Raw genomic sequence first — 12,073 nt, forward strand, 5'->3', positions numbered from 1 at the left:
CTGTAATCAAAACAGTCTAGTACTGGCACAAGAATAGACATATGGATTAATGGAACAGAACAGAAAACCCAGAAATCGATCCAAGCCATTATGCTCAATTAATTTTCAATAAAAGAGGCAAGAGCATACAATAAAGAAGGTCTCTTCAATAAATGATGTTGGGATAATTGGACAGATACATGTGAAAAAAATGAAACTAGACCACAAAGTTAAACCATATATAAGGACAAACTTAAAATGGATAAAAAATTTAAATGTAAGTCATGGAATCATAAAAAATCCTTGAAGAAAACATAAGCAGCAAATATTACAACTCCTAGCACAAGAGAAACAAAGGAAAAAATAAACAAATGGGACTACATCAAAATAAAAAGCTTCTGCACAGCAAAATAAAACAACATGTAAATTAAATGGGAATCTACTGTATGAGAGAGCATATTTGCCAATTGTAGGGAGCAGTTATAGGGTTAAGCCTCGGACTGACCTGCTGGCAAAGCTGCAAACAAGTCCCAGCTTAGAGGGCACAGCCCTCTTAGCATAATTAAGCTTGATCTTGTGATGCTCCCTAGATCTTTCCTGAGTAGCTAATGGGCTGTGGGAGGTGCAGCAAGTGCTGCCAAAACAAGTGAAACTCATAAGAACATTGTAACTATGGTGACCACTACCTTGTTTACCTCTGACTATAAAATAAAGCATCAGCTTGCAGTCTGGATCTGTTCTGTGGTCTCAGCCAGGCACAGAAGATCCACCTAGACCCAGCTTATTCTCTTTGTCTATCTTTTCTTCATCCTTTGCCAGCCCTCCCTCAGGCTCACTGAACCATGACACATCTGATAAGGTGTTAATATCCAAAATATATAAAGTACTCATACCAATCAACAAAAGGAAAACAAACAACACAATAAAAAATGGGCAGAAGACCTAAATAGAAACGTCTCCAAGGCAGACCTACAAATGTCCAAGAGACACATAAAAAAATGCTCCTCACTAATCAGCAGAAAGATGCACATTAAAACATCACCGAGATATCTCCTCACCCATGTCCGAATGGCTACTATCAATAAATCAATAAATAAGTGCTTGTGAGAATGCGGAGTAAAAAGAACACTAATACACTGCTGGTGGAATGCCGACTTGTATAGCCACTATGGAAATCAGTTTGGAGTGTCCTCAAAAATTAAAAATGGGCCCTGGCCAGTTTGGCTCAGTGGATAGAGCATTGGCCTATGGACTGAGGGGTCCCAGGTTCGATTCCTGTCAAGGGCGTGTATCATGGTTGTGGGCACATCCACAGAAGGGGGCAACTGATCGATGTTTCTCTCTCATAGATGTTTCTAACTCTCTATCCCTCTCCTTTCCTCTCTGTAAAGAATCAATAAGATATATATATATATATATATATATATATTTAAATTAAAAATGGAACTGCTATTTTACCCAATGATTCAAATTTTAGGAATATATCCTGAAAAGCCTGAAATACCAATCAGAAATAACATATGCACCCTTAGGTTCATAGCAGTGCTATTTATAATAGCCAAGATCTGGAAATAGCCCAAGTACTCAACAACAGATGAGTGGATAAAAAAGCTATTTTACATTTACACCGTGGAATACTATGCAGTAGTAAAAAAGGATACATTATCCTTTGAGACAGCATGGAGGGACTTGGAGAGTATTATGCTAACTGAAATAAGCCAAGCAGAGAAATACATGTATCGCATGATCTCACTCATATGTGGAATCTATTGAACAAAATAAACTGTTGAATAAAATACATCCAGAGATATAGAAGTATGGAACAGACTATCAATGTCAAATATCAGAGGGAAGGTGGGGTAGGTGGGTGGGAAGAGATCAACCAAAGAACTTGTATATATATGCATAACCCATGGACACAGACAATAGTGTGGTGAAGGTCTGGGGTGGGGGATGGGGTGGGTTAGATGGGGTCAATGGGGAAAAATGGGGACATATGTAGTACTTCTTACAATAAAGGTTTTAAAAAAAAACTTACCACAATGTTATATGTCAATTATATCTCAATAAAATATAATTTAAAAAAATAAAACCACTGAGAAAATGTAGACATAAGTAAATACAGCTAAAAATTATTGAATATTATCTGTAGTTGAAATAGTTTTAAGCACTTTATATGCAGTAACTCCTTTAATCTTCCAATGATCCTATAATATAGGTATTATTACTATCATTTCAGCTGTAGAGATGAGGAAACTAAAACCAGAAATGAAGTTCTGTGCTCAATTTATTTCCATAGCTGTGTCAAGCATATGTACGCAGTGAACCTGGGATTCAGATTCAGTAAGTTTAGATGCAGTGACTATACTCTGAACGGTAAAATGTTGCTGCATAATTAGGATTCATGGAGACCTAAGAGAACTAACTACACTCATTTGCCCCAAAACAGTGTAGGGGGTATACTGTAATAACTATGTATTGTGGCATTTTATTAAGGTATATAAATGTTGAATCACTATGTTGTACACCTGAAATTAATATAATAATGTATGCCAATTATAATGTAAAAATTAAAAAGAAAATTAAAGGAGATTAAATATGGCAGCAGAGCAAATAGATGCTACATTGACATGCTTCTAGAAACAAACTGAAATTACAACTAAAATATGAAAAAAAAATCATCCTGAATAATCAACTGAAGACTAGCTGAAGAGTTCCCTAATAACCAAGAATAGAAAGTGGAGACCACATAGAGGAAGGGTGGAGGTGTGAATTGGCAGAACAGACTCCCACAGACAGCAGCTGAAGTTCTGGAGGGATATCTCAGCTTGGGGGGTTCCCATTTAGAATTCTGGATTCTAAACCCCAAGCTGGGCTCCCCAGCCCAGATCACCAGGACTGAGAAAAGTGTCCACATAACACCTTTCTGTGAAAAGCAGCAGGATTGCTGGCTGCCAGCCAGAGACGGATAGAAATGCAGGCATCCTCCTAAAGAGCCAATGGACAAAATTTCATGTGGAGCCATTCTGTGGGTTCCAGCTGAGGGAGGGCAGAGTAGACTGGAGCTGTGTGAGCAGAAGCCAGGGTTGGAGTTAGAGCTCTGAAGGTGCTCTAATGGTTTTCTGGGCTGAGTCATTCCCTCATGGGGCAGGGGTCATCTTTCCCAGGCAGACCTTTGCAATCCAGGCACTTTTTGCCTGGGCAGGGGGGGGGGGAGGGGGGCCACAAGGAGGCAGTTGCCCCACTCTATTGGATAATCCCTTGCCCCAACCTGTGGAGTTTCTGAGGCCCATTAAGAGACTGAGTATAACAAGTACCATCCAGACAGAAACAGTTGCCCCACCCTATTGGAAAACCTCTCACCTCACATGAGGACAATAGCTTGAGGCTACTCAAGACAATATAATCAGTCTGCAGGCAGAGGCAAGTGTCTGGAGGCTTTGAGTCTTTGTCTGATCTGATTAGTCAGAAACAGTCAAAGCGTTTGACATTGTCCTTCACTAGAGATTGGGAGACATAGCAAATCTACCTAATACATAGTCACAGACCCAAACAGGCAACCAAAATGAGAGACCAAAAAACAAACAAACAAACAAACAAAAAGAACAACAACCAAACGAAAAAAATCAAGAGAATTCTACAGAACAGTGAAAAGCAATAGAGATAATAAATTTATCAAATATAGATATCAGAATAATGATGGAAAAGATGATCAACAGGATGAGAAAAGATAGAGTAACTATGAAGTATGATACAACACTAAGAAACAACACAGTGGAAGGAATACACAGCAGATTGGGGGAAGCCAAGGATCAGATCAATAAATTAGAAGACAGAGTAGAAAAAAATCACTCAATCAGAGAACCAAAAAAGAAAAACAATAAAAAGTCAGAGGATAGCTTAATGAGCTGTGGGACAACATGAAATGTAACAATATTCACATCATAGGAGTGCTAAAAGGTTAAGAAAATGAGGTAGGTATAGAGAACCTGCTTTAAGAAATAGTGGCAAAAAACTTCCCTAACCTGGTGAAGGAAAAAGTCACACAAGTTCACAGGGCACAGAGAGTCCCAAGCAAGAAGAATCCAAACAGGCCCATGCCCAGATGCAAGCAATTGCTTAATTATAATTAAAATGCCAAATATTGAAGGCAAAGAGAGAATATTAAAGGCAGCAAAAGAAAAGCAATTTGTTATCTACAAAGGAGCTCCCATAAGGCTGTCAGTTGATATCTCATCAGAAACTCTATAGGCCAGACTGGTATGACATGAAGTATTCAAGGTAATGAAAAGCAAGTATCTGAAGCCAAGATTACTATATCCAGAAAGGCTATCATTCAAAATAGATGGTGAAATAAAAAGCTTCTCAGACAAAAAAACAAAACAAACAACAAAACAAAATAAAACACACACACACATACACACACAAAACACACAAAAAAAACAGGTAAAAGAGTTTTAATAAAAGGGTAACATGCAAATTGACCACACCTTCGCTATGCCTAAGCCACGCCCACCAGCCAATCAGGGCGAGTATGCAAATTAACCCAAGCAGGATGGCGGCTAATTTGCATACACTGAGGGAGGGAGGAGTGAAGACTGAAGACACCATAAAAGGAAGAGGGAGGGAAAGTAGAAAGCAAGGCTGCTGCTGGAGGGAAAGTGCAGGCGGCCACAGAGGTGGGCAGTGGCGCGTGGCGGCGGCAGGCACAGCGAGTCAGGGGAGCAGGGGGCGGGGCACGCCACAGAGGCATTGGCGGCAGCGGTGCGCGCGGCCACGGAGGTGGTGGCAGTGGTGGCCACGGGGTCAGGGCACTCAGTGGCAGCAGCAGCTCACGGGACCATAAAGCAGCGGAGGTGGGTTCAGCGGGGTGGGCGGGGCCCACCGCAGCCGGAGAGCTGGGGGGTGGGAGAGGTGCCAGTGGCCGGAGGGAAGCCCGCAGGAAGTCTTGCAGGATTTTTCCTGCAAAATGGGCCCCTAGTTAAAAATAACCATAAATGTAAATGGATTAAGTTCTTCAATAAAAAGACATAGTGTAGCTGAATGTATATAAAAAGAAAATTAAAGTATTAAAAAAAGACAGATTATCTGAAATCCTTCTAATTTAAGAAAGATCTTGGGTCGTACTTTATGCTCTGTTTTAAAGTTCACTTAAGACGGAGTTTCTTTCCAGTAAGATCTAAAACATATCTTGTTCCTATGAACTTAAAAAAAAAAAAAGAAAACCTCACCTGAGGAAATATATTTGATTTTTTCAGAGAGAGGAAAAAGGGATATTGTGAGAGAGAGAGAGGTAGAGAGAGAGAGAGAAACATCAATGTAAGAGAGACACTTGGGATTGAACTCACTACCTAGGTATGTGCCCTGTCCAAGAATTGAGCCTGCAACCTTTTGGTGTACAGGATGACACTCTAATCAACTGAGACACCTGACCAGGGCTTATGTACTGAGAGTATTTATAATCTTCAAAATTGAAAATTGAATCTATCTCATATTCAGACACTGTTTTGTCCTGTACACCAACTGCTTTTTCCTCATTTCACAATCCTGGCAGCAGTTTTGACAGTTAACCCAAACTGAACTTCTGAGATTGTAAGTCATGAAAATTGTATCATATTTTCTAATAAATAAATAACAATCCTACCTAATAAAAGAGTAATATGCAAATTGACCCTAAGTCCGCCACACCCACCAGCCAATCAGGAGCAAATATGCAAATAAACCCAACCAAGATGGCTACAGCCACAGAAAGCAGGAGGGAGGCTTGGGTTTCCCTGGTAACAAAGGAAGCCAAGCTTTCCACCTGACCTTGCTGGCCTAAGCCTCCACTTAAGGCTACAAAATTTCAGTTATAGAAGGTAAACAAATCCAAATAGAAATGGCAGCAGCTATGGAGCTGGGAAGAGCAGGAGGCAAGGGTTGCCCCCTGGCAATGGAAGCAAAGCTTTCCACACACCCTGGCCAGCCCAGGCCTCTGCTTAAGACTACAAAGTTTCAATTATAGAAGATACATAAACCCCAAAAGAAATGGCTGCTGGCCACAGAGCGAGCAGGAGGCTTGGCTCCGCTCCAGGCTACGAAGTTTCAATTGTAGAAGATACATAAATCCCAGATACCAGGGCCTCTGCTTGGGTTGCCAGGGGGTGTGGCCGGCCTGCAAACCACCACAGGCCCTTCACCCAGGCCGCCCCACACCCAAAGGGAACCCACACCCTGATCCGGGATACCCTTCAGGGCAATCCAGCTGGCCCCCACCCGTGCACAAGGCCTCTATCCTATCTAATAAAAGAGTAATATGCAGATTGACCATCACTCCAACACACAAGATGGCTGCCCCCATGTGGTCAAAGATCCTGCCCCCATGTGGACACAAGATGACCAGCACAAGATGGCCCACAGGGGAAGGCAGTTGGAAGGGACCAGGCCTGCAATGGAGGGCAGTTGGGGGCAATCAAGCCTGCAGGGGAGGGTAATTAGGGGTGACCAGGCCATCAGAGGAGGGAAGTTGGGGGTGACCAGGCCTGCAGGGGAGGGCAGTTAGGGGTGACCAAGCCTAAAGGGGAGGGCAGTTAGGGGCAAACATGCTGGCAGGGGAGCAGTTAGGCATCAATCAAGCTAGCAGGGGAGTGGTTAGGGGGTGATCAGGCTTGCAGGCAGAAGTGTTTAGGGGCAATCAGGAAGGCAGGCAGGCGAGCAGTTGGGAGCCAGCAGTCCTGGATTGTGAGAGGGCAGTTGGACATCCCTCGAGGGGTCACAGATTAGAGATGGTGCCGGCTGGCCTGAGGGACACCTCCCCCACACCCATCCCCCAATGCACGAATTTCGTATTGATATAATACCAGAGAGGTTTAAAATGAGCAAAATAGAAAACATGTGATTTCTCAGAAAACCACAGTGGGATGGAGGAAAGAATGATTAAACTGTAAATTTTAACCATGTCTATAATAACAATGGGAAAGGAAAACATGGTTTCTACTAGCTATTTGAAGGTTTACTACCTTACCATAATTTGCTCCAGATCCAAAACATTTCTCTTTCCATAAAATGAAGAGATAGAAATTGAAAAATGCCCTATTGTTAAATTTACTATTATTTTGATTTAATATATAATTTAAAATATAAACATAAATGGATTTTAAAGAATATTTACAGTTATTTTATGTATAAAATTAATAATTCTGCAGAAGGCATATCTATTAGAAAATTAGAATAATTATTTATATATGGACATGTTGAAAGGCTTTAAAAGACAAAAATACAAATAATACCCTAGAGAAGCATTCATGGGACATTAAATCATTAAAACATGGAATTCTAAAACCTAAAGTTACATTTCATAGGTTGTATTTAAGAGCAAGTCAACCCAGCTGTAAAATAATTATTTAGCATTGGGGATTAGGTCTTAGAGCTATGATGGTGAGAAGCTGTTTTAAACACTCTATGTCCTACACTTTGATTAATATTCTTTTCTGAGCAACAAGATTTCATGGCAGTATCACATTGTTATATTTTCTATAGGAACACATTTACCCAGGACCCATGGTAATATCATCCACTCGACGATGGTTGGTGGTGGACCTTGTCTGTTCAGATCAGACCTGTCGATGTGTTGAGAGGCAAGCAACAGCAGAAACAAAAAAGTCAAGTAGGATGCTGTATGGCAGATAAACTTGATAAATGGTTTTCTGATAAACAGTCCAAGAGGGCTTTTAGGAGCTATAAGGTAGCATACAGAGAAGACGGGAAAAAGAAGTCCTATTATGAAACATGTCACCATCTTCACTGCCCAGTGTCTTCTCCTCCACCCTGGGAACTCATCATACCAGCGAGATGCAAGCAGTTGTTGACAATTGGGCTGGGCAACAAACTAAATGGAAAGGAAGAGGAAAAGAAAGATTCAGTGTTACATGTAAAGGCTTCAGTTCATTAATAACTTTATTAACAAGTCAATCCAATAAATTTAGTTAAAAATTTTTAAAAGAACACTGAATTATCTTTAAAGTCAGAAGTTCTATTTTATTTTTTCAATATATATTTTTATTGATTTCAGAGAGGAAGGGAGAGGGAGAGATAGAAACATCAATGGTGAGAGAGAATCATTGATTGGCTGCCTCCTGCATGTTCCCTACTGGGGTGAGCTGCAGAATCAAACCCCCATGGGGGGAGGCCAACTGGACCCCACCCATGCACAAATTCATGCACTGGGCCTCTAGTATGGCATAAAATAAAAATGTTAATAGTGGTTATTTCTTGGTTTAGTGATTATTTTCCAGCTATGACATACACTTATATTTCATTTTTTATTTGCATGTACTTTTAACATTTTCTATAATAAGCTCTTAAGTACTTTTATCATATAGAAAAAATAAATATACTTTTATTTGAATTGAGGCAATAAGAAAAACATACATGAAAACATTTTGGGATTACCAGAATGTAAATCATCATAGCTGAACTTGGTGGAAATAAAGCAAATTCTTTACCTAAGTATAATCAATTACCACAAACAAAACATTTCACAAACATGACTTTTTTTTATCCTGGTACCATGTTTGAGATGTAGCATGGAGCTTACTTTATTTTAAGACTGAGAAAAAGGAAGTTTTAAGAGGTCAGCAAAGTTATTCAATATTACATATCTAGTAAATGATGAAATGTTTGACTACCTGGTCCAGGAATTTTTTTTTCTCTGTACACTACATTTCTCATTGGAACTGACAACTAAGCATTACATAAATTCACATAAGTTTTTCTATTTTGGATTGAAATGTCTTTGAACACTTCCTATTGGGTAGAGCTGTTAAGCAGAAAAGAGAAGGGAAGTTAATTTAAAGCAACGTAAGTGGGAGAGAGAGCATATCCTAGAGAAAAAGTGTATAGTGTGCTTAAGGGATGCCCATGGGTAGTTTTGACTGTAACAAAAGCTTAAGTCCTTTGTTGAAACTGTAGGAAAGTTCTGTTAGCATAAAAAATAAGCCTACCCTATGCTTTTAAAAATTAAACACTTTTATGTACACTTTTCATATACTCTATATAACAAATTGTAATGTAGACATCATCATTTCTAATATTCAGATGTTAAGAAAATTTTTCAAAATTTGGAGATAGGTAAAAAGATGACCACATGTCCTTTTGAGGTTATAGTGTTTAACAGGATTACCTAATCCTCCTGAGCATTATGTTCTATATCATCTACTAGACAAATAGAAGAAAGAAAAACTGAAAATAAAGGAGGTTGTACAGCTTAGGAAAAACAGAAAGAGATTCCAAGATGGCTACGGAGTAGGTGGAAACTCTGTCTGCTGGCTTCCAACAATGGATCAGACATGCGGCTAAAATGTAGAGTAATCAGCTTGAAAAAAACAACAACAGTTGAAGTAGCTGATCTAAAATATTGAGAGCAGGGACCTTGGAGGAAGGACAGGAGGAGATGGGAAGAAGGTGAGCCAACTCGTGCATGTGTGGGCTGGAAAGCCAGAGGCATATTATAGACCACCTGCCCCTAGGAACATGGGGTCTCAGCCCCATGCAGCTATCCCCAACCCATAGCAACAGGGAAGAGAAGGGGAGCCCAGGTAGCATCAGGCAATGGGAATCAGTGGGGATTCAGTCCATCTGGGAGACTCAGACCTGACCATCCCAGGCAAAGAGAAATTTCTTTGTTACAACACTAGCCTGGGAAGTTCGCTCCAATCTGTGTCTGCAGGAGAGGCCGCATGGAAAAGTTTGTGCTGGTGGAGGGTCTGATCAATACACCCAGCAGTGACTCTGAGGGGCCCTTTATTCCCTGAAAGAATTTTGGACAAAGATATGGATGGGGGATGGACAGTGTGGCTTAGGAAAGAGGATTGGTCTTGCCTACCTTGAACTCACAGGCAGTGCCGGTCCCTCCATGCTAGGTCATTACTGTCCCTTTGAGACCTAAGGCAAAGGGGAATGGTACTGGACTTGAAATCTATACTCATAGTATTTTGTCTGACAGCAAAGAGGATTCAGACTCTTGGTCTGGTTGTAACCTGGGAGGCCCCATCTAGCAGGAGATGACCACACAGAAAGTGTGCAAAGTGGGGTGCAAAGTGGGTCTGATTTCTTTTTATCACCTCCTACTTGGAACCTGGCAGAGCTGATGCATTGCGACTGTTTCCTCTAGGTGGGCTACTGTCCAGGAGACAGAACAGTATGTACTGGGCGCTTCAGCTGCATTATGGAAAAGCAGAGGAGATCCCCAGTGAATTCAGCCAGCACAGCCCTGAGAAGAAGAGACAGTGGCCACTCCCCCTCCTACAGGTTAGGGTACCAACACTATCTGATTAGGATTGTTGTTTTTTGTTTTACTGCACCTTCTTTATACATTTATTTGTTGATGGACACTTAGGCTTTTCCCATATCTTGGCAATTGTAAATAAGCCTACCTAATAAAAGAGTAATATGCAAATTAACCATTATTCCGCTACACCCACAAGCCACGCAAATGAGGCAATCAGGAGCAAGTATGCAAATTAAACCAACCAAGATGGCTGCAGCCACGGAGCAAGCAGGAGGCTTGGGTTTCCCCGGCAATGGAGGAAGCCAAGCTTTCCGCACACCATGGCCGGCCCAGGCCTCCACTCAAGGCTACAAAGTTTCACTTATAGAAGATAAATGAATCCCAAAAGAAATGGCTGCGGCCATGGAGCAAGCAGGAGGCTTGGCTCTGCTCAAGGCTACAAAGTTTCAATTATAGAAGATAAATAAATCCCAGATACCAGGGCCTCTGCTTGGGTCACCGGGGTGTGTGGCTGGCCTGCAAACCACCACAGGCCCCTCGCCCAGGCTGCCCCACCCCCCAAAGGAACCCCCATCCTGATCTGGGACACCCTTTAGGGCAAACCAGCTGGCCCCCACCCATGCACCAGGCCTCTAGCCTATCTAATAAAAGAGTAGTGTGCAAATTGACCGTCACTCCAACACACAAGATGGCTGACCCCATGTGGTCAAAGATGGCTGCCCCCATGTGGACACAGATGGCCGCCACAAGATGGCCAGCAGGGGAGGACAGTTGGGAGGGACCAGGCCTGCAAGGGAGGGAAGTTGGGGACAAACAAGCCTGCAGGGGAAGGCAGTTTGGGGACCAGGCCTGTAGGGGAGGGCAGTTAGGGGTGCCCAAGCCTGAAGGGGAGGGCAGTTAGGGGAGACCAGACCTGCAGGGGAGGGAAGTTAGGGGCAAACAGGCTGGCAGGGGAGCAGTTAGGCATCAATCAGGATGGCAGGGGAGTGGTTAAGGAGTGATCAGGCTGGCAGACAGAAGCAGTTAGGGGCAATCAGGAAGGCAGGCGGGCAAGCAGTTGGGAGCCAGCAGTCCTGGATTGTGAGAAGGATATCCAACTGCCCGTTTAGGCCCAATCCTACCAGGATTGGGCCTAAACGGGAAGTTGGACATCCCTCGAGGGGTCCCAGATTGGAAAGGGTGCAGGCTGGCCTGAGGGACACCCCCCCCCCCCCGCCGTGCATGAATTTCATGCACCCAGCCCCTAGTGAAACAATAAATATGGGATTGTAGACATCTCTTCAATATACTGTTTGTCTATTTGTTTATTCCCTTTATTAATTAAGGTATTACAAATGTGTGCTTATCTCCCCATTGCCACCCCCCCCCCCGCCACTCTCCTAATCCTGCCCTCACCATCACCCCCTGTTGTCTGCGTCCATTTGTTATGCTTATATGCATGCATACAAGTCCTTTGGTTGATCTCTCCCCCTTACCCCCACCCTCCCGGACCTTCCTTCTGAGGTTTGAGCATCTGATTGATGCTTCTCTGTCTCTGGATCTGTTTTTGTTCATCTGTTTATGTTGTTCATTATAATCCACAAGTGAATGAGATAATGTGATATTAATCTTTGTCTGACTGACTTATTTCACTTAGCATAATGCTCTCCAACTCCATCTCTGCTGTTGGAAATGATAGGAGTTCCTTTCTTTTTACAGCAGCATTGTATTCCATTGTGTAGATGTACCAAAGTTTTTTAATCCACTCATCTGCTAATGGGAACTTAGGCTAATTCCAAATCTTAGCTATTGTAAATTGTGCTGCTATGAACAAAGGGGTGCATATAT

The 12,073-nt window shown here is 42.2% G+C and overlaps 1 protein-coding gene across 2 annotated transcripts in view; it reads right to left on the reverse strand.

The window, feature by feature from the left end:
* Nucleotides 1-12,073, reverse strand: part of TRPC4 (transient receptor potential cation channel subfamily C member 4) — a 370,139-nt gene that overhangs the window by 131,227 nt on the left and 226,839 nt on the right. For both annotated transcript variants that reach the window (XM_054720360.1, XM_008159223.3), the window contains one exon: nucleotides 7,510-7,846. In XM_054720360.1, the coding sequence (XP_054576335.1) occupies nucleotides 7,510-7,846 (337 nt within the window). The remainder of the gene's footprint in view (nucleotides 1-7,509; nucleotides 7,847-12,073) is intronic.

The sequence above is a fragment of the Eptesicus fuscus genome, chromosome 8 (assembly GCF_027574615.1).
Source record: "Eptesicus fuscus isolate TK198812 chromosome 8, DD_ASM_mEF_20220401, whole genome shotgun sequence".
Lineage (NCBI taxonomy): Eukaryota > Metazoa > Chordata > Mammalia > Chiroptera > Vespertilionidae > Eptesicus > Eptesicus fuscus.